We start from the raw sequence: 27642 nt of genomic DNA, 5'->3' as shown, positions 1-27642 counted from the left end.
CAGTGGTGCCTTGATTTGCAAGTTTAATTTGTTCCCTAATTATGCCCATAACACTTTATATCTCAAATCAACTCTACCTGTAATAATGAATAAAAATCCATTACAAGAAAAACATATTTTTTTTGGAAGAAGAAAAATACCAATATGTTTTTGAAAAATAATAAAATGTAGGCTAATGTTACGAAAACAAGTCAAAGGTCTGCACACACATTGAAGTTCCTTAAGGCGCTTTGTTCCAGCTACAGCGGTTGTGAAAGTGCGATATCAATAAAGATGTATTGTATATATACATATATTGTAAATCTCAGAAGACTTGATAGTTCAAGCACTCACAAGTCAAGGTTATGCAGTACAAGCATGTGAATGGACCGATTGACCGCTTGACTCCTACTTACAACAGCATAGCAGTATATTGTTTTTTCAGTGCATTCTGTTGGCATTTCTCTGTTAATAGTCATTTCTGTTCTACTTCCGTTCTATCCTAAGAGTACAAAAACTACAATACAAATTTATTTCTAAAGCACATTTTAGAACAACTGCAGCTGAAACAAAGCACTTCACATACAGCAATGGGACTACCACAAAGACAGTAAAAACAGTAAATTGAAACACTTTATTATTTTTTTATATTAATATACAATAGCAGAACAGTAACGGTCGAAGAATAAAAATGGGTCTTGAAACAAGTTCTCAAGGGGAAGTCATTCCAGAGGGAAGGACCAACAAAGAAAAGGCTCAATCCCCTCTGACCCTCTGCTTAGTCCTTGACACTTCCAGTAGCATCTGTTCTGCAGAGCTGAGGCACCGTGCAGGTGGATAAGCTCAGAGGTAAAGATGGAGTGATTTCAATTAACAATTGGGGTTATGTGATTCCTCCAGTTAGGAGCATTTTGGAGTAACAGGAGATGCTTGATGGGGAGACTAGCTGATGCCAAAATAAAGCACATTCTAGTAGTCTAACCAAGATGTAATGAAGACATGGATTACTGTTTCTAAATGCTATTGGGAAATGAAGGTCTTTACCTTAGCCAGCTGCCCAAGATGGAAGAAGCTGGATTTAACAACAGCAATAATTTGGCGGCCCAATTTAAATTCACTGTCCAATTTAAAACTCAAGTTAGAGACTGTTGGTTTTAGATAGGACGCCCACGTCAACTGGTTGGCTTGTACACAGAAAACCATGAATTCTATTTTCTTTTCATTGAAATTTAGGAAATCCAGTGACTATCTAACTTTGTTATCAAAGCTGTGAGTAGACCAGTGCAATATTTCTATATACAATGTCTTGCTTAGCCAAAGAATGAGATTCATGGAGAACCCCTTGTTGAGTCGTTAATTAAAAAGTGTGCATATTAGTGAATTAATGAAAAGAAGTTGTGAGAGTTGTAATCAACATGGTTATGTTGCTGTAGATGCAAGCCCTCCAGAGTCAACTAGACTTCCAAGAGCAGTCCATGGTGGAGAAATCCCTCGTGAGCCGACAGGAGGCCAAGAGTCGTGAATTTGAAACTAAGCTGGAGTTTGAGAAGACCCAGGTCAAACGCTTAGAGGTGAGTGCAAAAGACAAGTGGAGTTGTGTTTGTGGTGCTGGTGGAGGGAGTGAAGAGGTTACACAGTATCTTCTTGGAATGGGAAACATGCTATTAGCCTGCTAGCATGACAAAAGAAACTTGGTCATGGACATACAGTATACTGTAAATACCAATACATGAACATATCTCCAATTGATTTAAACACAAACATTGTTGGATATTTTCCCTGTTTTACCTTTAGCTTGTGTCAATCGCTTACTTTTATTTTGTGCCTGACACAAAAAGCATAATTGTGAACCGGTCATCATACTCCCACTTGTTTTCTTCATACGCTGACAGGCTGAGTGTTCAAAGGGAAGAAAAATATGTTTGGATGCTGAACTTGATTTATTTAACCCTTTTTCCATACCAATATGATTTCTAAAGAAAATACTGTATTTTTCGGACTAAAAGTCACTCCGGAGTACAAGTCGCACCAGCCATAAAATGCACAATAAAGAGGAAAAATATATACATATATAAGTCACAGCGGAGTTTAAGTCGCATTTTGGGGGAAATTTGTTTGACACAATCCAACACCAAGAACACACATGAACCAGCAACAACAGGCTAAACAATACGGTATGCTAACGTGACATAAACACAAACGAGAAGCTGAGAACAGGCCCGCTGTAACATTAACAGTTATTAAAATAACTATAACATAAATAACACGTTTATCAAACCATCTGTGTCACTCCAAATCGTTAAATCCATCGATCGAATTCGTCCTCCTGTCTGTAAACAACGCCACGTGTGCGGCGCGCCGCTGACGTCGGACGCGTCGTCAGTTGCAGTTCAAATTATTCCACAGACCCATATAACGATATATTAAGTATATATCAAATAACTATCATATAAACAAAGATTTTATCAAACCGTCCGTGTCACTCCAAATCATTAAATCCAACGATCAAATTCCTCTGTCCTTTATGGAAACAACGCCGCGTGTGCGCCGCGCCGCTCATGTCGGACTCGTCATCAGTTGCAGTTCAAAGTATTCCACAGGCCCATATAATTATAAACAACAATTTTATCAAACTATCTTTGTAACTCCACGTCATTAAATCCATCGATCGAATCCTTCATCCTTTATGTAAACAACGTCGCGTGTGCGCCGCTGACGTCGGACTAGTCGTCAGTTGCAGTTCAAATTACAGTAGTCCCTTGCTACATCACAGTTCGTTCATCGCAGTTTAGACCACCTGTTAGGATGGGTTTGGAGTATGCTAAGTTAAAGTTAACTAGTGCTAGGATAGACTTCCAGCATGCACATCGCTCCTTGTGTAGATTAGAGCGTCACAGTTTGAATAGTGCTACAGTACACACGAACACACTTTCTGCTGAGGTAGTAGACAAATCCAATCACTCCACCCCGACCGGTAACGCTGATGAAACGGTGCCTGTTTCAGATAATATTACATGTGTACCAAATATTTACTATCAAATTCTCACGGTCGTATCGTCCCACCGCACTAATGAACATTTGAGAGGTGATGTCAGGCCTAGAGAACACAATCTTACTCGCATTTCGTTTAAATATTCTTCGATAGATACGAACCCTGATCGACCAATTACATTTCAAGATTCAAGAGTTTTTTATTCGCCATGTTTGAGCGTGCCAAACAAGGAATTTGACTTCGGTAAATCACAGCCTCTGTTCAACATTTAGGTGACTAACAACAACACTCAGGACATGTGAAGAACGAAAGATATTCTCAAACACCCCCTGATCTTAAACTCGGTTTTATGAATATTAGATCGCTTCATACGAAAGCAGTTCTTGTTAATGACCTCATCACGGGACATAATCTAAACGTTTTTGGTCTTTGCGAGACCTGGTTAAAACGCCTCCAAATTTTGTGAGCATGTGGCGCGTCCTCGAAAAAAGGGTGGGGGTGTCGCCCTCATCTCAAATTCCGATCACCACAGATGGAAGGATCCCCCTTTCAGGATCACCAGGTTGTAATGGATGCAGAGAGGGCACAAGTAATACATAATATGAAAATCAATGAAAAAATGGATGTCGGAGGTGCCCTCGATTGTCCTGGCAGTGTCTTCAAGGAGGTTGAGCTGCAGTTTCTTCATCTTGAATTGGTCCCCGAGAATCCAGCTAGCCGCTATCAGCTTTTGAGCCACCTAACCCCCTCCCCAGCCAGGGAGGGGTTGGGCAGAGAGAACAAAACAAACTCCGGCCAAATCGGCCACTACAAGTTAGTTAAAGGCCATCTCATAGAAATGTGTCTTTAAACGTGTCTTAAATGTTTCTACTGAGGTAGTAGTTCTAATATCCATTGGTAGGGCATTCCAAAGCTCTGGAGCCCAAATAGAGAATGCTCTAGACCCTGCAGACATTTTCTTGGCCCTCGGTGTAACTAAAAGACTAGCGTTTTGTGAACGAAGGTTACGAGACGGAACATAAGGAATGACTAGGTCGACGAAATATGAAGCCGCTAAGCCATGCAGTGATTCATAAGTTAGTAGAAGAACCTTGAAGTCACATCTTAAATGGACCAGTAGCCAATGTAATTTGGCTAATATTGGGGTAATGTGATCAAATTTTCTTGACCGTGAGAGCAGCCTCGCAGCGGCATTTTGCACTAACTGTAGACTTTTGATACTGGACTTAGGAAGACAATCTCAATAAAAACAATCCTAAATACCTATTTGATACAGTGGAAAAGCTAACACTATGCCAGCCGACTCCCGATAGCTCCTTCCACTCAGCTGACGAGTTTATGAAATTTTTCGCTCGAAAAATTAAATCCATTAGGGATGAGATCAAGATGACAATTCCAATCGCTCAGTCGAGGCCGCCAATTACCGCCGCTGACGATCATGCAATAACCCTCTAAAATTTTAAAAGCGTGTCCCTTGAAAGGCTTACACAATTGGTTAGTGCGGCTAAACAAACAACATGTTTACTCGACCTGCTTCCAGCCAAACTATTTAAAGAATCATTTCAAATTTTAGGACCGTCCGTCTTAAATATAATTAATCTGTCTGTCTACTCTGGGATAGTGCCAACATCCTTTAAAACCGCTATCATTAAACCGTTACTTCAGCGACCAAATCTTGACACGGACTGTGTCAGTAATTATAGGCCAGTTTCAAACCTCCCATTCATAGCAAAACTTCTTGAAAAAGTAGTAGCGCAGCAGCTTGTTTACAATGTCGCCAATAATCGATATGAATTTTTTCAGTCTGGTTTTAGAGCTAATCATTCCACTGAGACAGCACTTGCTAAAGTGACTAATGAGCTCCTCATAGCTATGGATTCAAACACTTCATCGGTATTGTTACTATTCGATCTTACTGCTGCCTTCAACACTGTAGACATCGATATTTTATTAGAGCATCTTAAAAGTTCTGTTGGTATTTCAGGGTCAGCACTAGGCTGGTTCTATTCCTATCTATCAGACAGGACGCACCGAGTGGTCCATGGCAATACGTCCTCTGAGCTCTATAATGTTACGTGTGGTGTCCCACAGGGATCGGTACTCGGACCAATTCTATTTAAGATTTATATGATTCGCTTGGGGACATAATACGTAAGTATAATATTAGTTTTCAATGTTATGCGGATGACACCCAATTATATATGCCGTTATCGATGACAGATCCGCGGGACTGTTGTAATCTTGAGGCGTGCCTTGCGGAGATCAAGCAATGGATGTCTCTCAACTTCCTTCGTCTTAACCCAGATAAAACTGAGATGTTAATTGGTCCAACTCGTTATCAACGCTTATTTAAGGAAACCACTATAACTATAGATAACCATAATATCACTCAGAGCGATTTTGTAACTAATCTCGGGGTAATATTTAACCAAACGCTCTCCTTTCAAAAGCACATCAAGAATATAACCAGAATTGCGTTTTTTCACCTTCGTAATATTGCTAAGATTCGTCCGATCCTCTCGACCGGTGATGCGGAAACTACTATACATGCGTTCATCACGTCGCACCTGGACTACTGTAATGCATTATTCTCTGGTCTTCCTAAGTCCAGCATCAAAACTCTACAGTTAGTACAAAATGCTGCTGCAAGGCTGCTCTCACGGACAAGAAAATTTGATCACCTTAACCCTATATTAGCCAACTTACATTCGCTCCCGGTCCATTTAAAATGTGACATCAAGGTTCTTCTATTAACCTATAAAATATTGCATGGCTGAGCTCCTTCATATCTCGTCGACCTAGTTGTTCCTTATGTTCCGTCTCGTAACCTTCGTTCGCAAAACGCTAGTCTTTTAGTGACACAGAGGGCCAAGAAAATGTCTGCAGGGTCTAGAGTAGGGGTCACCAACCTTTCTTAAACCGAGAGCTCCTTCCTGGGTACTGATTAAGGCAAAGGGCTACCAGTTTGACACAGACTTCTGAAATAGCCAATTTGCTCAATTTGTTATTATTGTCATTTCCAGTTCACATGTAAGTGTGATTTTAACAAGAATAGCAAAAATGCAGTCAAACCTTCGTTTTTGACCACAATCCATCCCAGAAGGCGGTTCGAGAAGCGAATCGGTCGAATTCCGAATGTATTTTTCCCCATTACAAATAATGGAAAAAAAATTAATCCGTTCAAAGACAAAAAAACTATTTTAAGCATTTTTTCATTTGCGCATATTTATCCGATCGCGCAACTGCAGCGCACCGCCGAACACGCAACCGTAGCGCGTCGCCCACCGCGCAACTGCACCGCGCTGGTTGCATTATTGTGACAGAGCCGTAGCTGAAATTTAGACAATATTTTTAAAGTCCTGATGTACTTTCCAAAATTTAAGTGAACCTAGTAAGTGCACAGGGGGTTTAATTTTGTCCGATCGCACAACTGCAGCGCACCGTGGAACGCGCAACAGTAGTGCGTCGCCGACCGCGCAACTGTACCGCGCATGTCCCATTATTATGACAGAGCCGTCGCTAAAGTCCTGATGTACTTTTCCAAATTTTACTGAACCTCAGTGCGCAGGGAGCTTAATTTTTTTCCAATCGCGCAACCGCAGCGCGCCGGGCGCTCACTGTTGCATTGCTTTAAGAGCGTCTTTGTGCTTTAGGATGGCTTTACTGCTCCCACTTGCTTTCTTTGGAGGCATGATTAGGGGTTAATACAATCCTCAAAGTAACGAAAATACAATCAGTCAGTCGGCATCCGGGCCGCGCGGTCGGGTTTTCTCTGGTCCTCCCGGCAATTTTTTTGTTCGAATTACAATTTGTTCGAGAACCAGGACGTTCGAAATCCGAGGTTTGACTGTAAAATAAATAGATGCAGCGCACTGACAAGTGCCGCTAATTTTAGAACAGTCCTGCGAGTGACTCATGCGGTCCTCACGGTTGACCTGGTGCCCGCGGGCACCGTGTTGGTGACCCCTGGTCCAGAGCATTTTCTATTCGGGCTCCAGAGCTTGAATAATTGTCAATCGTTTGTCTATGTGAAGCCCTTTGAGACTGCTTGTGATATAGGGCTATACAAATAAACTTGACTTGACTTGACTTTCACTACATCACGGATTTGTTTTTCCAAATTAAAAAAAAAAAAAAGATTCCAAATAAAACTTTGAAATTGAGGAATTATGGCACAAATGTTGCCCACTCATTTAAAAACACATTTAGAAGGGTTATAACTTGTTATAGAAAAATCGTTATAATAATGAGTTCTAAAAACATATTTACAGTATGTACACTTGTACCTTGTTATTAAAACTGTTATAATAATAAAAGCTGTTCTAAAAAGATATTTACAGTATGTGTTAAGAATTCTCCATGTTATTTATGTTATTCAGCCGTTCTTTGATTTAAGGTATGGTGCTTTATTTTGAAGGCCGTTTTCAGATGATACCATTTCAAATCATTAAATCTCACCCAAACTACAAAAAAAACTGCGATTTATAGTCCGAAAAATACGGTAATTGTTCTCAGTCTCATTTTATTTTTGACGACTCACCACCAAAAACAATATCCTATCATAGAATCCTGCTTTCATATATTAACAACCATAGTAATTTGTGAAAGCAGGATTCAGTTAATCCAGTTACAAAAAGACATACTATAGTCATACCCAAATTAATAGGAAATTTAATGTAAATGGGTAAATTTAAGGAGTAACTTTCTGGTTACATACAGTCTGTGAGTCCCCTGCATTACTGTACATACTGAATGTACAAATTGTACACAATAACAAAATTCCATCATAACCTCTCTGTGAATTTGAGGCTATTTTGGACAGTGTTGTAGAGTCTAATCCAGGGGTGGGCAAACTTTTTGACTTGCGGGCCGAATTGGGTTCTAAATTTTGACCGGGGGGCCGAACCAGGAGCAGATGGATGTAGTGTTTGTGTGAAGTAATATAAACGACCTGTAAAGGTCATTGCATAAAAGATTTGGGCCTTTAGTAGGTAGTAAAGCATGGATATTCAAAAAAACTTTTTTGAAAACAAATGCATTTATTAACAGCATTTAAAAAAAAAAAAAACATCCCTAAAAAACTGCTATCAGTGATTCTCATAAAATACGACACTGTTATTATGAATAACAGTCTCCATCACTTCAGTGCCTGCAGGTCAGATTAATGAAATATGTTTATCTTTTGAGATCACATCAAACGGCAAACATTCTGACCAAATATATCATCTTGAAGAATCGGTGAAAGCATACATCTAAATAAAGTAATCAAAACGGCAACACGGTGAGTGTATCTGAAAATCAGAGCAGAGTTTTAACTCACAAACACCTGGTAACAGAGGTGAGGAAACAGGAAACACTTCCTTAAAGTAAGCCTTAAGAACTTTACAGGTTAAGATTAGTCACAAACAGGTGGTGCATCAATGTCCTTGAGCATCCTGCATTGTTTGAAAATGAGAATGGTCGCTAGTTTCAATCCCTGCTATTTGTACAGCTCGTATTCAAAATGCATTTTTTTACAACAAACTTGAAAGCCTCCCCTTCATTTTCAGTGGGAACAGTGTTGTTTGTCTCCCTTTTTTGCTAGTGTGTCATAGTCTGGAGTAAAATTTGTTGTGGCAATCTGTGACGGGTTGATGTTGATGTTCATGTGGCTGAACGTCACGTCGCGTACGTCGAGCCAAATTGGCCACTCTTTTTAAACACTCGGCACTCAGTGTCCACCTTGCTTTTCCTTGGGCGACTCATTTTAATGGAAGGATTCCAGGGGAAGGTTTGTGGGTGGCTTTAGCGTAAAACTGTATCCGAAAGCTCGGCGCGCAAATTACAAGAATGCTGTCGTCACAGCCCATGCTCTAAATTCGGCACTGATACAAATAGAGCGCGAGTGCGCCATTATATTGAGTACGTACACGCACTTGTGAGTGTGCACCGAGCTTTCTGACACGGCTTCCGGTAGTAAATGCGCAGGCAAGTGGTTCCCCATCTACTGGGGAAACGCAGTCATTGCAGGCAAAATTACCGAGAAAAAAAAAAAAAAAAAAGTTTAATAATACAATTTATTTAGGGTTGGCGGGCCGGATTAAACGGTCCCGTGGGCCGGATGTGGCCCGCGGGCTGTAGTTTGCCCATACCTGGTCTAATCGCATCTCCTTTTTCAGAGTCTTGTAACCCGTCTCAAGGAAAATGTGGAAAAACTGACAGAGGAGCGAGACCAACGCAGCAGCAGTGAGATCCGGGAGAAAGAACAGAGCAAACGATTGCAGAGACAGATTCGTGACATGAAAGAAGAGATTAATGAGCTAGCCAAAAAGGAAGGAGAGGCCAGCCGCAAAAAGCATGAGCTGGTAAGTATGCAATAGATATTACTGTCTAATCAATGAGCAAGTAATAAGACTTGGAACTTGAAATCATGTTCAACTATAAATCCAAATAATTAATAAACTACTTTCTTCATTACTAGGAAATGGACATTGAGAGCTTGGAGGCTGCAAACCAGAGTTTACAGGCAGACCTCAAATTAGCCTTCAAAAGGATAGGTGACCTTCAAGCGGCCATTGAGGATGAGATGGAGAGTGATGATAATGAAGACCTTATTAATAGGTAAAAAACAAATACATGACACAGTGACACATGGTTGTTTGCAAACAAAATGAAAATAGAACTAGGGTTGAGAGTACAATATTTCTAAATGAGAAATATTTCCAATGAATCAGTCGCTAACCCTCTTTATTCATTCATTATGTTGCTATGTTGTTACCGTAAAAGGCCATACAACAGTTTTGTATGAGTGTCCACACCTTATTCTTCCGAAGGCCATCGATACTCTAATTTGTAATAATTCAGCCAACTTGTTTTTACCTGTGATTTCTCTGCTCGGACACAATTATGAAAGTGTATATATATATATATATATATATATATATATATATATATGTAGTTCACATTTTAGCAAGATGTGTGAGTTTTAGTTTGATGTCAAAAATTTATTTTAACAGTCTCCAATGTGTGAGAGGACTATAAAGTGTATATCGATTTATATGTTTTTAGATTAATCATGCTCCATGTCTACATGGATCTCGTGTAGCCATTTACGTATATAGCAGTTATAGTATATGATATAACCATCAATGTTAGATGATTTGTATTGATTCTGTGTGGTTAATTACATGCCTAGAAAAATGCACTTCCACTGTGAAGCCTGCTGACAGTGAAAATCACTCATTTGTCACTCTGAAAGGCTTTTTCTTCACTCAGGTTACAAAACACAGATAAGGTAGCATGCTGTGTCCATCTCCATAAACGCACATCTTTCCAGTTGAGGTTGTTTATCCTTAAAATGGTCATCAAACCACCACGATCAAGAACTTTAAGCGTCATTCACATTGAATATTTTCCTTTGACTTTTTGTCTGTTTTTTATGTCTTTTTTTTTGTTTGTCCACCCATCATTGCCACCAGTTTACAAGACATGGTGACAAAGTATCAGAAAAGAAAGAACAGAACGTGAGGAGCTTGAGCTTGTCATTTTTTTCTTTTTACCACTGGGAATGATGCAGCATTCAAGAGTCTTTGATCACAGAGAAGCTGTGCTTAAAGGATACCCATTTAACACATAACTATATAGAAATGTCCCTGGATTCAAAACCATTTTGTCTCTAAATGTAACTTTTTTAGTCTTGATATTTGAAACGTTTTTAACGTTTCAACCAACATTTCCACCTTGCAGTATAGTTCAATTTACATTGATCTAGGACACAATTAGTGGTGCTGAAGACCGGAGGCATTCTGCACAAGAACATAAAATGTCCTATCTCAGGGATCACCAATTCCAGGGCACCCATCCACCATGTTTTAGATATGTCCCTCCTACAATAGACCTGATTGAAATGATCAGAATTGTTTTCCTGCTTGTACAGAGATTGCTGATGAGCTGTTTATTTAAATCAGCTATATTTTGGACCAGTAATACAACTACATTATATATGGGTGCCCTTGAAGACCGGAATTGGTGACCCCCGTCCTGTCTAGATGTCTTGTTTTACAACTAGTGACTAATGAGTAGTCCATGGTGTACCCCGCCCGCAAGTTGGGATTGGCTCCAGACAGAGCCTAGGCAGGGGCAAGAGGGAGCCTAGGGGGCCAGGCTAACTAAATCCCCCGAAATATATTATATTTCATATATTTTTATTATAGGCGGCTCGGTGGAGCACTGGGTAGCACGTCCGCCTCACAGTTAGGAGGGTGCGGGTTCGATTCCACCTCCGGCCCTCCCTGTGCGGAGTTTGCATGTTCTCCCCAAGCCCGCGTGGGTTTTCTCCGGGCACTCCGGTTTCCTCCCACATCCCAAAAACATGCTTGGTAGGCCGCCGATTGATCACTCCAAATTGTCCCTAGGTGTGAGTGCGAGTGCGAATGGTTGTTTGTCTCTGTGTGCCCTGCAATTGGCTGGCAACCAGTTCAGGGTGTCCCCCGCCTACGGCCCGATGACGGCTGGGATAGGCTCCAGCACGCCCGCGACCCCCGTGGGGACTAAGCGGTTCAGAAAATGGATGGATGGATAAAATATATATATTCCTGAATCCTTGACTTATAAATTATGAGACTTGGGCCAACCAATAGCAACAATTTATTCCATTATTAGAATCTAATGTGTAACCACCGATCGTGCCGCAGTGCAGGTTAGAAGCGTGTGCGTGTGTTTTCATTGATGCATTAGAGCCACGCATGTATGCACACATGCAGATGTTTATAGGGTAATAATAATTTGATAATAAATAATAAGATAACATTTCTAAAGATTGAGGTCTGGTGACGGGTCTGGCTCCAACTCACCCCTGAAGTACTGTCGTCATAATAAATTAGTTTATTCTTCGCACCACTTAGTACCGATAAACCTAAGACAAGACATGGAGGCAAAAAAACAGAACAACTGAAAATAAAAAGTCAGGAAAGTTACACATTGCAGTTTAAAGCTCATTACTGTCTTGACCATTGGGGAACAGAGGCCGTCTTGCAGCATGCTATGATGGAATTTATTTACTGTTCGAACGTATTGTGATGATCTCAAATGAACTGTACTGTTTGGTGGAAGGAGCAATGTCCACAAGTTTGGACATCTGATTGCAAAGTAACCAATTTAAACTAAAGAAAAAGCCTTATAGACCCCTTTCCATGTTTGTACACAACAAATGATGATGAATCATTTCGTCTGTCGATGCAGACAAGACAGTGGGGTGTTCATAATACAGTACACACCTGACTAACTGTAAAGGATGGCAAAAATAATCAAAAAAGTACGTCCTCACAGCAAACTCTACTTGCAGTAGCGTAGCCAACTTGTCTGCTTGTTTGTTTTCTTGCTCGTTATATTACAACAAAGGGAACTGAGAATCATGTCAAATTGTTGTGATGGCAATCTCGGTGGGACCGCACTGTAGGGCCACTTTTGAGTTGCTGTGTCCTCACTAACACTAGTAGCAAACACCTTGCTATTATTTCACAATCCCTGACCAGTTAGATTTGTACACAGGTACACACACAACAGATAAGAATGTTGATATTGTTTGAAACTATTCCAAAATTGTAATACCGCCACACTAAAAACAAAATGTCCAATCCACACAACGTATGTCTGCAGTCTGTTTGTTTCAGTGATGTGCGCCAAGCTTTTGGCGACGTCTGGCGGAAAGGGGCCTATAGTAATTTTAAAATGAGATGAATAATACATCTGAAGAGGGTTTTCCTTTAATGGATAATGCATCATCAACAGTGCTCAAAAGACTCTTCATAATCCTGGTGCACAACGCTGCTGATTGCATGCCCACACATGCTGAGATGCATGAATGCCATTGACGACGTGTTGTATCCCCAGCATGCAACACACTTCCCTCCTCAGATTCTGCACATTTTTTAAAACACATTTTAGAAGTGAATGTATTGCAGAATGTTTTGTGACACCCTTGTGGTTTCAGTGAGTCGCATTCGACAGTGATTTCTTTTGAATCAACTGCAGGTTGTAGTGTGGCTTGTTCTAGGGCCCGATAAATATGAATTTTTTTAGGTCGATGCCGATACAAAAGAAACGATCACTGATTATTTGACCAATGAATTCTAAAAATACAAATGGAATATATTCACTTATTTTCTCGTCACAACAAATATATAAATTCAAGTTATAACATTTGACTTTTTTCTAACTTTATGTATTTGTTTATGCTTTTTTTCCTACGTGCGCAGCAGCCAGCCACGCACCCGGGCTCATCCTCAATGAAGGACATTGCTCAGAGGCACGCCCCGCGCTATGATTGCTTTTTGCCGGCCGCTGTCCGACTCTTTCTCTACAGCGGTGCATTTGTCCTTCGTGCACGGCTGTCACGCCTCCGCTCTCGCCCTGCTGACCGTCTGACATCCCCTCTGCGCTAGACCTCATGGGCGCACGTCGCCAATACGGAACTGCGCATGCTAATCGGCGCTAATCGCTCCCACCTGTCCCGTGTTACCCGCTGATTGCTTGCTTGCTTGCTTAGGCGGTCCATCGTAGTCAAACATGACGTAGCTTCCATTTTGTTGCTCTGGTCGGTGGCTATCGCTGCTGGCGACGATGCCACGCTATATGACTATGAAGTCCGACCCTGGAACCACACGTCCTACCACAGTGGGGACATGTCAGGCCTGGATCAGGGGGCTGGAATGGTTCTGGAATTGCAGGGTGGTATCTTCGCCTCCGCCGATCCCTCCGGTGTTGGTTCCGACACTTCTCCAGATACATGACCCCGTCATGGCACAGCGAACGCCACAGCGATCAATTGGCTGTAGCAGTCTTAAGTTCGTTGGGTTTGATGTTGCACCTCATCAATATCCCTTTCAGTTGGTCTTTGTATCGCAGCTTTTGTCCTCCGGGCTTTCTGCTGGCTGACGGAAGCTGACCATAAAGCATCTGACAAGGCAATCGGTGTCCTGGCATCCGGATGGTGTAAGATGTCTGTATGAGGGACTCGGTCCTGCCATGTGATGCCATGTGATGCCATGTGATGCCAAGGATGCGTTGGAGACAGCTGATGTTAAATGCATCAAGGATGTGTCTTCGGTATATTGTCCAGGCTTCTGACCCATACAGCTGAGTTGAAACACACACCGCCCTGTAGACTGACACTTTCGTTAAGGTTCGAGGGTTGTTGTTTTCAAACACCCGAGAGCGTAGTCTTCCAAAGGCAGAGGAGGCTGAGTTGATACAAGCCTGGATGTCATCATCGATCTGACATGTTGGGGTTAGAGTACTGCCGAGGTAGCAAAACTGCTCAACGACCTTGATGGGTGTGACGCTGATGGTAAAGACAGAGGGTGTAGGGGATGGGGACCTCTCCTGGATGAGAACCTCTGTTTTCTGGGTGTTGATCACCAGACCTAGTGAGCTGTAGACTGATGGCATGGTGTATAGTGCATGCTGCATGGCATCAAGAGTGTGGGCGAGGAGTGTGCAGTTTTCTGTAAATTGCAGCTCCTGGATGTTGGTGCCTGTCATCTTCGTCTTTGCCTGTAGGCGCCGGATGTTGAATAGGCTCCCAGGAGAAGATTGAAGATCGTTGAGGCCAGTACAGACCCCTGATTTACCCCTACTTTCACGGTGAAAGAGGGGGACTGTTCAGTGCCTACAAGTACACAGGCCTGCATACAATTGTGAAACTGTTTAAGGATGCTGAGAAACTTGGGGGGGGTACACCAAACTTCCTGAGGATGCTCCAGAGCAGATCACGGTCAACTGTGTCAAAGGCCTTGGTGAGGTCAATAAAGGCGATGTAGAGGTCCTTGTTTTGTTCCCTGCATTTCTCCTGGATTTGACGGGCAGCGAAGATCATGTCCAGTGTATTTCGGTTCTTTCTGAAGCCACACTGTGTCTCTGGGAGGATGCCCTCTGAAATATAAGGCGAGAGAGCATAATTTTTGCAAGTACCTTGCCGGCCACTGAGAGAAGGGAGATGCCACGACTATTTCCACAAGATGATTTATCTCCTTTCTTCTTGTAGATGGTGACGATGTTGCTGTCTTTCCATTCTTGAGGCAGGGCCTCCCTGTGTCAGATGGTTAGTATGACGTGAAACAACTTCCGCTCAGAAGATAGCCTCCCTTCTTTAGAATATCAGCCGGAATTACGTCAGGGCCAGGGCTCTTGTTTTTGAGGCTCTTGATTGCAGTAAGGACCTCGCTGAACATGGGAGGGTCATCAAGGAAGGGAGAAGGCAGGAGATCTGGGAGTGCATTGAGCACTAATGATCAGAGGGGTTCATTTTATTGAGCAGTGAGTCGAAGTACTCAGCCCAACACTCAAGAATTAGTTGTTTATCATTGAATAACACGTGTCTGTCTGCGGATCTTACTGGAGATGCTTCGCTTTTGTGGGCCATAGATGGATTTTGCAGCGTAGAATGCGTAGGTGTTATTAGCATCTGCATATCCCTGGATCGCCTGGGCTTTTTTGAGCCACCACAAATTTTCCATGGGCCGCAGTTGTTTCTGTGTGATGGAGAGTGAGGGTTGGAGAGCAGGGCAGCATGGGCTTTATGCTTGGCGTCCAGCAGCTCCTGTATTTCTACCGAGCTGTTGTCGAACCAGTCTTGATGGGGCTTCTGAGTAAAGCCGATGGTTCTGGAGGCAGCTTGTTGTAATGTTGACCTCAGTTTTGCCCACTCACTGTTCATGTCACAGGTGGTGCTGTAGTCCTTGCCAAGGTGGAAAGCCCTGTAGCCAGCTTGCTGCGGTAGTGAGATGTGCACTCTGGAGAATCTAGGGCCCTGCAGTTCAGTCGCTTTCTTGGCTGCTGTTTCCTGTGCGGGGGGCGGATTTTCATCCTCAGCTTGGATCTAATCAGCCGGTGGTCGGTCCAGTATTCAGCCCCACGCAGGGCCCTGGTTATGCAGACGTCTTGTCGATCTTGTTGCCGTGTCATTATATAGTCCAGCAGGTGCCAATGTTTGGACCGTGTTATTGATGAGACGTTGGTGCTCAGAGCACAGAGAGAGGAGTCGAATGCTGTTGTTGTTTATTTTCCCAGATCCATGAAGCCCGATTATTTTAGTCCAGAGCTGGGCATCTTTGCCAACTTGGGCATTGAAGTCACCCATGAGGACAAGCTTATCGGACTTAGGGACTCTGGGTAGGGCAGCCGCAAGAGACTGGTAGAAGGCATCTTTGATGGTACTATCAGCATCCAGGGTAGGGGCATACGCAGGGTAGGGGCATACGCACTGCGTAGCAAACCGGTCTTTCACCAGGGGATACGCCAGGTCATGAGCCGCTCACTGATGCCTTCGGGGGACTCTGGGATGTTATTAAGTAGTTTGCTTTTTACAGCAAAACCAACTCCATGGAGCCTACGTTCGCTTTCCGGGAGACCCTTCCAATAGAAGGTATAGCCTTCACTGACTTCTGTCAGGGAGTCTTCACCCGACAGCCGAGTTTCAGTGAGTGCTGCGATGTCGACATTGTACCTCTTGAGCTCATGTGCAATGAGCGCCGTCCGTCTATGAGATCTCTCCGTCCCATCCTGCGTGTCGAGGAGGGTGCGGATAGTCCAGGTAGCCAGGTGTATAGTCATATGCTTTCCTTTATGTTTTCGACCACAGTAGGGGATGCCTTGGTGGCTGCGGTTTGCCACCCAGGTGTGAGGAACACACAATTTTTGGGTCACCTTTTCCAGACCCTTCCCCAATTTGGGGTGACGCACCTTAATAGGGCTGCTCAGTCACATGGGCAGCTGCCAAAGGAAGAAAATGTTCCTGATCCCAATCTTCACAACGACCATCACACCCATGCCGCCTCTGTGCAGTACTCAAGCTAGGAGCTTCCAGTCACATCCTTGACCTGCCCCCGTCGCTTTATCCTGTCGCCAGAGGACTTTTCAGAAGAAGCTAAAGCCTGCGCATAGAGTGGATTTGTGTGAGGGATGGTGCGCGCAGTTCCTTCCCCCACAATCTTGGCTGCACCCACCATATTCCAGTGGCACGAGAGAAACTCGAGACGACCTTCAGATGGGTGCAGTTGCAGGGGACTGACAGAGATCCAGTCAGCCAGAGATCCGGTCTGCTGGAAACCTGCCCATGTGTGTGTCCCCGGAGCACAGATTTTTCATTTGGGGTTTACTTGCGTAACCATACTGCCTCCTGTTTTAACCCATATGGCTGTGGGGTGCGTTCTTCCACCTTTGCAGCCATTGTGGTGGTTCTCACACCCACCGTCTTCCGCCTGCTCTGCCGTTGAGGTCTGGCGGTGGTGTTAGCACTCGTGCTGGCACTAGGGTCTATTGGACTCCGCCTATGCCTGTCCCCAGGTGCAGGTTTGGGATCACTCTTAGTCTGGTCTCTACCCTTCGAACTGTTCGGCTTGGGTGACCCTGCCAGGAGTGCAAGACTCCAGCCGACATAGCTCTAGGGGTCATGGAGACACGCAAAGTGCCTCACCATGATAAGGTGGTGATCCCGTCGAGGCACACCCGCTGATTAGGGCATGTGCATAGACGCCGTACACCGGTCAGACGTCGCCATTTTGTCTGGTTTGACACGTGCATGCCTGCCACCTGATTCCCGTTTGCCTGATCCGCTGTGTAGCTGTACACCTGACTGGTTGTCTGCCTTAACACTTGCATGCCTTCCACCTGATTCCCCGTTTGCCTGATCCGCTGTGTAACTAGATGCCTCCACGGATGACGCGAGCTCGCTGACTGGCTCATCAGTCGTCTCGTGTACCTGCTCTGCTGGCATTCCAGCCTCCCTTTTCCCCTTTTCCTCTTTTTGCATTCCCTAAACAAACAGTCCATGTTGCACATGGTTATCCTGCCTCCACTCTGCACCCGCTCTGCTGGCGTTCTCGCCTCCCTTTTCCCCTTTTCCTCTATCGCATTGTTCCACATGGTTGTCCTGCCTCGTTCGTGACAGGCTGGCCGCCGGGCTTGTCCGCAGTGACGCACATTGCATTGCTCAGAGGCACGCTCAGAGGCACGCCACTCGGTATCAGCGTGTATTCGAACAGTGCTTATAAAACCACGAAGTAATGCATTCGCGAAAGGTGAATCGTGAATTGACAAGGGATCACTGTACATCCTGCAGGACCGCATCAGGCAGCAGCATTACCTTATAGCCTCTGTAAAGCTCATAACTAACAGCTTAGGGGTCTGTCGACATCTTTCTGCCCCCATCTGTTTTAGGATGAATGCAGACAGAGCTTTACTGTTCAACGTTATCATGTTCCATAAGAAAGGAGGAAGCAAGTAACCTACGAGTGAGCTTAATAGTATATAGGTGGAACGTGTGCTATGCTAGAATGTTTTTGTTTTTTCCACAAGACCTGATTTTGTTTTGTTTAAAACAGATTATCTCAAAATGGGACCCAACAAATACTTAATTGCTGGTAGAGTACTAGTTATTGTGGGAAAACATTTTTGAAAATAATGTGGTCAATAGATCAGTTTTTATATCATGTTCAATAATTTGAAATTCAAATTTCAGGAAAGGTTTATTACACCATTGTATAGAGCAGACTTTTGGAAAGCTTAGGAAGATGTATCATTGATGCCCACTGCCACCTTACAAAGATTGCAGTAATGTTATAGGTGAAAATCTGCAATGACGTGTTTAGGTCTGTGGCTTGTGTGTTATATTAAAAAAGGTCTTCTTGAGCTGATTGCGAGTGTTGTCTTTTATCCTGCAAAAATAACACAATGCTTTTAATGCTACACTGACATTGGCAACCAGCCTTGTGTTTCAGCTTGTGTTCCTGCAGGGGCTTAACTGATTTCTACCACTTTTGACTGTTCTCCACACTAACAATTTCTTTGAACTGATTCTCTAACCCTCTTTGCAACCGTCTCCCTTTTGCCGTCTCTGACTTTTTTTCCTGTCTCTGACTTGTCAATAGTCAAGGGGATTCAGATACTGACTCTGAGGTGGAGGGTCGTGTGGATGGGGTGAAATCCTGGTTGTCCAAAAGTAAAGGATCCACCAAGATTTTTTCAGATGATGGCAGCCTGAAGAGCTCGAGGTCAGTGGAAAAACAAACGTGCGGCATTAGTGTCTGAGCAATAGCACTTTCTTAGCAGTCCACACAGACTGCTTTAGACTTGAGATGTTCACCAGAGTATCAGATTAATGCGTGTCTGTCAGCTGACAGCTTTTTCTAAATTTTTCACCAAACCATGACTTTCACTTCACGCTGTATAAATAGGTAAACTTTAAAAACCTCTTACGTTGTAGCAGCCTCAAGTAAATGGAAAAAAGACAAGTGAGTTTATCTTTCAGCATATTTTCCATGAAAATAATTGGTTCCTCCGGGCAAAGATCAACAGACGAAATTTTGACTTCGATTTTATACCTGCAGAAAATTCCTCGATACCTGTACTGAAACACTACCACGGCAAAAACTTAAATCGACAGCGAAACAACAACTGGCCTAATGTATTGTTTCACAACAGTAATAAACACTATTTAGAATTCCTGTGGATGAAATGGATAAGCGCCCACTCCATTGCCAAAATGCACAGAGTGGGTATGTACAGTATAGCGCAAGCATTCAGTGACTGGGGGTAATCAAGCAAATTGCCTAAAATGTGCAAACACTGTTCTTTAATGCAAATATAAATAGCCAAACTTTCTGTGTATAAACATGGGAAGGATTTAATCAGGTGATGCGTGTCCTTCGTGCGACAAATCCAGTGGCAAGCCTGTTTTTTGCAGTGAAATTCATGGATAGTGAGGCACTGACAGAATCAGATTTACAAACATACGTATCCAGAAGCCAAGCAGTGTTGTGGCAGCCTGATATTTAAAAAAAAAAAAAAAGGAAAAATAAAATTTATAGTATTGCCATTGGTTTCACCCATAAGGAGTGTTGTATTTTTAAAGGTTTAGAAAAAGCAAAGTACTTTGCTTACTTATTCAGTGTACATAAACAGCTGCTCCACTGAACTGTGGCCCAGCCAAACCAGCATTTCAACGTCATGGTCAAACAGATGACAAATAGCAGAATTAAAACCATTAAAACTCAATGACACTGACAAAGAGATGCATAAACGTCACCTGTGACACAGCATCACTGTAAAATGGTAGGATGAAAGTCAAGTTGTGTTTACTGTGGGTTTCATTTTGTTAAATATGGGAAGAATAGCATCATCGTGAAACTGTGTGATCCCATATGCTTTATCTGTGGTTTTGTCCTCCGCAAAATAAAAATGGCTTCACTGTTCCAACAATTTTGAAGGTGATTTAATATGTGCTATCTGTCTGTCTGCCTGTTTGTTTGTGCACACACCCCTACAAAACTATATCCATTTTCTACTCACCTAGACTTGTCCTAAAATCTTATTTTTTTCCATTTTCTCCCTTTGTCTTTCCTTATGGACTTATCACTGTGGTCTCAAGATTTGCTGTAAACGTAGATGCAAAAGAAGGCAAAGAGTGGTCGGATTATAAGGAATGGAAAGAGGCAAATAAAGAGTGCAAAGATGTAGAGACAAGCCGACCATTATCCGTTATGAGCTCCCTCAGTTACAGAAAACGTCCCAACCTCAATTCTAAAGGGGACCAGCTGCTCAGTGTCCTGAAGGAAAATGCTGAGTTAGAGGATAATTTGACTTTACAAAAGTCTAAATCTAAAAGCACTGATCTTCAAGATGATACCCACTCAACCAGCTCCAGCAAGAAATCATGGGCAGCGGATGACATGGTTGACAGAGAATCTGTTATCTCCCAGGCCTATTCAGATGCCAACCGGTCCAGGAAAGGCATGGAAAGCCGTTGGAGTGACATTGACAAAGAATCAACCATTTCATTTATTCCACCAAGGCGGGCCTTGACTTGCCTTGGGTCAAGCCCAGAGGATGATGCAAAGTCTACCCTAAGATTGGGTTTCTCAAACACACTCGGACGTCATCGCTTAGATGTGCGTGGCGGAAAGCGATCACTTTATGGCAGTGACCCTAGCAGCCCTTGTTTAAGCAAACGGTCTGGCGGTCGCAGTCCTGGTAGTGTCAGTCAAGCCGATTCCCATTTGTCACTTGCACGTAGCTGCCGTCTGAGTGAGTTTGATCTTGATATGGATGATAGCAGAAGTGTAGCCTTCACTGAGAGGTCATCTTACAGCCACGCTTCCTCTGGACGCAGCCTTTCCATGCCGCCGCCACAAGCTCGATCAGCTGTATGCGATCTCACAGATAACGCGGATATCAAACCTGTAAGCCATCGTAACTACCTCGACCCAGACCTGGAAAAAGCCATCAATGAAGTATTAAGTTTCAAACCAATTCAATTCAAGCGTCGGAGCTTAGAAGACTCTGAGGCTGAGGAAGGAAAATCTAAAGACAATGCAGACAGTAAAGTTACTCGTCCTGGCAATAATCTTCAACGCTCTGCATCAGCTCTGAGCTGCACAAGACCGTCTCGCAGCACCAGCAGCTGTATTAGTCGCCGCAGTAAGAGCAAGGGTAAAGGCAAGAAGAAGAAGAAGCGAACCCGTAGTTCGGAGTCTGAAAGTTCAAGTGACAATCGTAGTCACAGGAGCAGTTCTTCAAGGAGGTCCAAGAAGACCAAGAAAAAGTCTAGAAAGAGGGAAAAATCACCATCATCATCAGATTCAGAATCTGACTCTGGGTCTCAGTCAAGCTCCAGTGCTTCCACCATCTCCTACCGCAGCTCGAGCAGTGTGAAGAAAGCCCCATCTCAGAAGTCTGTCAACCCAGAAGAGGAAGTAGATGGTGGGCCTCAAAGTGAGTCCCAAACCCTCAACAAAAAGAATGACAAAAAGAGGAAGAAGAAGGTGGACAGCCTGATGATGAAGTACATGTTTCGGCCAGATAGCGATTGAAGTCTGCAGTAGGTGTTCGCCTGGTATCAACACTTCTGAAAAAACAATTGACAGCATGGTGTGATCCAAACGTCGGCACATATAAAGCAGGGCGATGCATTTTGCACTTCTCGTTTGAGTTGAAAGTCACATAGCATGTTTGCACGATTTATTTTTTCCAAATCTACCTCTCATTTGCTAAACAGAAGTTGAGAATTTGTCTGAGACCAAGTTCTTAGCCATTATGCGCAACATTTAATTCCTCTTGCAATTTCCTAACGCTCACTAGAAAAGGCCAAAAAAAAACAGCTTTCACTCTTCCAGCACTACACAGAGACTGCACAACTGACAAAATAAACCACACTTTGTACTAATTTAGCTGTTGTACAGTAATCCCTCATTTATCGCAGACCAAGTTCCAAGACCATCTGCGATATGTGAAAATCCGCGAAGTAGTTTCACCCTTTTTTTAACATACATACATTGTTTGTGTATCAATAAGTGTATATTAAACCATATAAGTGCATATGTTATCATTAGAACATTAAATAATAGTTTCAAACACGTAAATACTATATTAATACGTAGTATAAATGACATACAAAAAATAATGTATAAATAATATAAATATAAATATAAATATGATACATGTGTGCGTGCGTGCGTGCGTGCGTGCGTGCGTGCGTGCGTGCGTGCGTGTGTGTGTGTGTGTGTGCACGCGCGTGTGTGTTTCTGTGTGCGTGTGTGTGTGTGCGTGTGTGCGCGCGTGTGTGTGACATGTATATGTAGTTAATATACACACTGTAAATATGTTTTTAGAACTCTATTATTATAACAACTTTTTTATCACAAGGTACAAGTGTACATACTGTAAATATGTTTATAGAACTCTATTATTTAAAAAAATATATATCAAAGTACAATACTGTAAATGTTTTTAGAACTCTTATTATTATAACAATTTTTTTTATAAAAAGGTACAAGTGTACATACTGCAATTGTGTGGACACTCCCTGTCTTCTGCTGGCGTGTGGGCAGCTTTCGTGCCATAATTCCTCAATTTAGATGGTTTATTTTGAATTTGTGAATTTTTTTTTGTTGAAATCCGCGATATACTGAAACTGCAATAATCGAACCACGATGTAGCGAGGGATTACTATATATGAAAAAAAAGTTATTGTTTATCCATATCAGTTTTTTTTTAACCATTCTTACAAGGTATGGTGTTGTTTCCAGGTTTAACACATTGCATGGGTTTTTGGTGTCTTGGAGTGCAGATTTGAGACCTGAAGACTTAGACCTATACAGTATGTTGGAGGATTCAGTTTCTCCAATGTGATTTTGAATACTCAATAGCCCCTTTTTCACACTGCGTCTCAGACAAATTGGCTCATGAAATGTCTAGTTGTAGACTGCATTTATTCGCCTCTATCTTGCAGGGTGCGCAGCCGTGAAGGCTTCGTTCGTTCAGATGATTAGATGCGCGGGGATGCCAAATCAAGTGTCTGAAATAGCGAGGATTGCTTTTAAATAGGAAGCTTTACATGACGGTGAACCAGCACAAAAACAGCACGGAGAAAGCCAGCCTCGGCAACTAGTGTGAAAGGAGCTTGTTTCCGAAAGGGTGGAGGCACTGATTCATTTTTCTCTACACTCCTGGATGTATGCCTGTCAATAGTCTTAATCATTCAGGTCAATTAATTCTTAGGGCATTGAATCGATGGGAACTGGACTGCTCTGGCTGTCTTACAAAACGTTCATCATCAGTTCTTGCAAGTTACTGCACCAGCCTGCTCAAATGAGGGACACACCGTCTTCTAAGGCAGCCAGAACACTCCAGTTGAGATCAATTCAATACTCTGACAAGGGATATACTATTATTTTGGAAACTAAGAATCCTCCAACTTAACTTTTTTCATTGTGTTTTAAATCAACCAGTGTATACAATATTGCTTGTCATATTGCTTTCATTAACATTAACTTCTCTAATTCTGACCCCCTCCAGCCCCCCCGGCAGAAGGCAATACTATGTCAGATCAGACGAAGAGGAGGCAGATAAAAAAGAAGACGCTGCCCAGGGTTCTGTGTACACTTCTAGATACAGCTATAGCAATCAACTAAAGGATGGTGATGATGAGGAACCTTAAGAGCCAGCATCTTTGTGTGTGCTGTGTTTAGCACCACTTTCGGAAATACAGCTTTAGCCACTCGTCTTGCATGCAAAATTGACCTCATTTGTTGTTGCTATTGCACACAGACACAGAACAACAGCAAACGTAGGGGGAAAACATTTTAATACGTTTGTGGTGTCACAACTTTGCGGCATATCCTCTCAGGATTTGCTTAGTTTTTAAACTTAATGTTCTGTCCACACTGTGGCTTTGTTATCACCAGACTGGCTTCTTGTTATTGTCGTTCAGCTCCCATGTTGGATGTAATTGAGCCAAAGTGTTTAGGATTGTCATGATAGTAGATTGTTTCTTAATCTCTTTGTCGCTTTGCATTTTCGTAAGATGTTTTGCCATAGCTCCGTGTATTGCCAAAAAGCTTTTGTTTCATGTAGACAGTTCTGTTGTTGCCAAATGATACTGATTCCCGAAATGCCTGCCACATACTTTTTTCTTCTTTAGTCTTTTCAGGGCTGTGTGCCATTTGATAGAAGTGGGCTCTTTCTACACTTGGCATGTGTGCAGTTGTGCGTTTTCTTGGGCTGTTGCATTGCACACTGAAGACGCTTTCATCTTCCTACTTTGTATGAATTTTGCTGGCTAATTTAGTTTTTAAAAGTGAAAGGAATTGCATCATGAACTCTCAAGGGGAAGCGATTGAATTCATTATGTTTTATTTTTTCACAAAGCGGACAAATAAAATTACATCCTACATGCTTTTTAACTCACATAATTTCTTGTGAGCGGGAGACCCACGATAGCTTCATCACTTATTTCATTTTATTTTCAATATGATTTGCTTTTCCTAACCAAAGGTCATTTAGTTGTTGGTTTCTTATTTTAACCTTTTATTATTATTATTATTATTATTATTATTATTATTATTATTATTATTACTATTATTATTATTAGTAGTAGTAGTATCCATCCATTTATTATTATTATTATTATTGTAATTATTAAATATTAAACCAATGTCATTCAACACAGACTTAAAATTGCCATCATTACCCATGTCAAAAATGAGGATACAATAAAAAAAATAAAATAATTGATGGGTTTAATATTTTAAAGAATTTTCTTTTAAACAAATTTTGACATTTTCTTTAAGGCAAGTGCATTTGATAAATTGTCAAAGTTGTTAAAAAGAGTATTAGTATTTGTATACCAAAACCATATGTTCTTCTGACTCTTGTGCCTGTCTTATGACATATCTGCTAATAATTTTGGCAATACTGCAAGCATATAAGATCAAGAGACCGTGCTGACACAGCTTCAGTTAAAGCAAGCAAGAAGATGAGATATGTTTGTGCTATACATGCTCAGTGAAGCATGCACACTCATATGTATTCATTGTTTATGGCTTTAGTGCTTTCTAGTATACTTTACCTTAAAGCTCTCATTGTGATGCTGATGACCATGGGAGTTGCTAAATAACCCATCACGATCAATTAGTGAGAATGTTTCACCCAAGAACATGCTGCACGAATCTGATTTCATTAGACTATTTGATGCAAAAACAAATTATTCTTGTCAGTAATGTTAGTGATTTATTTAAAAAAAAATAATAATGGTGAATTTAACGTTGGTAAACTGCCCAGGTTACAACTTTGGTGTTTATGATAGATTGTCCTTCTTGTAGACCAGGGGTGTCAAACTAATTTTTGTCTATGGCCACATCGTAGTCATAGTTTCCTTCGGAAGGCCATTATGACTTTCAACCCAAATAAATGTATGAACGTCTCATATTATATACAGTATAGGCTACAAAACAAACTGATAAATAAGTAGTTTTGGAATCACTAGTAAGAACTGTTCAAATTTTTAAAAAGATGAATGGTAATAAAAATTGCTAGAAACACCTCTATTTTTCAAAAGTGAAGACAATTTGCAAATTTAGTATTGATACAAAGGTGATGCGCAATTTGTTTTCGCGGGCCAAATATCCATCCATCCATTTTCTGAACCGCTTCGTCCCCACGGGGGTCGCGGGCGTGCTGGAGCCTATCGCAGCCGTCAACGGGCAGTAGGCGGGGGACACCCTGAACCGGTTGCCAGCCAATCACAGGACACACAGAGACAAACAACCATCCGCACTCGCACTCACACCTAGGGACAATTTGGAGTGCTCAATCGGCCTACCAAGCATGTTTTTGGGATGTGGGAGGAAACCGGAGTGCCCGGAGAAAACCCATGCGGGCCCGGGGAGAACATGCAAACTCCACACAGGGAGGGCAGGAGGTGGAATCGAACCCGCACCCTCCTAACTGTGAGGCGGATGTGCTACCCAGTGCGCCACCAAGCCGCCCGCGGGCCAAATATAATTACATTAATTAATTATAATTACTTGGTCCGCGCGCCAAAGTTTGACACACTATAAGGGTGACATCTCATTCAATTTTGGTCAATGATGACTAATTCTTTCTTCGGTCAGCAGTGTCTTCTTTTGTTCAGCAGACAAAGTTTGAGTTGTAAAAATTGTGTTAAAATTTATTTCAAATTGTTTGATTAGGCCAATTGCAATTTATTATGTTAGTGCAATGTTGGCATGCCATTTGTTGACAATGGGTAACAATGTTGAGCCTTACCAATGTTATTGTTCTGAGTATACTGTACTATTTAGAATATAAATTCACTTTAATCCTGTGTTAAGTGTGTTTGAGGCTTGTTTGCCAAGTTGTTTCAAATTTTTGCTCATCTTTCCATGCTAAACAGCAAACAAAACTGAAAGCATAATCATGTTGAATTAATGTGTAGAATTTCCTTGTTGGTGATGTGTACAGCAGTTTAGTAATCCACATTAACTTAAAATGATATTTTGGATGAGAAAAGAACAAGAACAGCCAAACATGAGGAAAAAAAAACAGATTGTTGTAGAAATCCTTTTTAAAAGTTAAAAAAAAAAAGTTAAAGTCCCAATGATCGTCACACACACATCTGGGTGTGGTGAAATTTGTCCTCTGCATTTAACCCATCCCCATGTGATTTTGATCCATCCCCTGGGGGAGAGGGGAGCAGTGAGCAGCAGCGGTGCCGCACTTGGGAATCATTTGGTGATCTAACCTCCCAATTCCAACCCTTAATGCTGAGTGCCAAGCAGGGAGGCAATGGGTCCCATTTTTATAGTCTTTGGTATGACCCGGCCTGGGTATGAACCCACAACCTTCCAGTCTTTGTAAGCTCATGTCTCTGTTCTTATTCTCTATGCAGATAACACGTGCATTCATGTTATTGACTCCAGTATGCAGAATCAGGCTGCATCACAAAAGAGCAAATATAACTTTAGTGAATGCACACACTATTTATATATACAGTACATGTGTATGATTTATGTTAGCTTTGAAAATAGTATATTTTCATTATTGAACAAATTGACCTCTTATGAATGTTTGCCTTACAGTTTAATATATTGTAAATAAACTATGGTGTTTGTTTTGCAATGCCTTCACACTTCAGAATTTGTACTTGTGTTATTTTATTGCATCTTCTTGACATTTCCATTTGTTCCCTGTTAGTTATATTGCAAGACACATCCAGATTAAACTAAAAGTGCAAATTACCTTTATGCTGTTGTAATGCATCCTGTATTTAGAAAGGTAATCAAAATTGACCCTGGAAAGACTTATATTGGACATGACATTAATATTTGTGATTTAATAAAATTTGCATTTGGAAATCA

The 27642-nt window shown here is 42.0% G+C and overlaps 1 protein-coding gene across 13 annotated transcripts in view; it reads left to right on the top strand.

Annotated features, from left to right (window-relative positions):
- The window catches only part of LOC125971900 (unconventional myosin-XVIIIa), a 172512-nt gene extending 145091 nt beyond the window's left edge, over positions 1-27421 (top strand). For 8 of the 13 annotated variants that reach the window (XM_049725040.2, XM_049725039.2, XM_049725047.2 and 5 more), the window contains 7 exons: positions 1413-1550; positions 9130-9315; positions 9432-9571; positions 10429-10473; positions 18877-18999; positions 20376-21824; positions 23801-23938. In XM_049725040.2, coding sequence (XP_049580997.1) covers positions 1413-1550; positions 9130-9315; positions 9432-9571; positions 10429-10473; positions 18877-18999; positions 20376-21816 — 2073 coding nt within the window. In that variant the 3' untranslated portion in view covers positions 21817-21824; positions 23801-23938. Of the gene's footprint in view, positions 1-1412; positions 1551-9129; positions 9316-9431; positions 9572-10428; positions 10474-13206; positions 13257-18876; positions 19000-20375; positions 21825-23800 lie in introns of those variants that run through there. The other 5 variants (XM_049725041.2, XM_049725038.2, XM_049725043.2 and 2 more) reach the window with 5 other exon arrangements.
- Positions 27422-27642: the final 221 nt, after the last annotated feature.

Source organism: Syngnathus scovelli, chromosome 7, assembly GCF_024217435.2.
Source record: "Syngnathus scovelli strain Florida chromosome 7, RoL_Ssco_1.2, whole genome shotgun sequence".
Classification (NCBI taxonomy): domain Eukaryota; kingdom Metazoa; phylum Chordata; class Actinopteri; order Syngnathiformes; family Syngnathidae; genus Syngnathus; species Syngnathus scovelli.
Note: the sequence above shows the minus strand (reverse complement) of the source record. Positions and strands in the feature narration are given on the sequence as shown.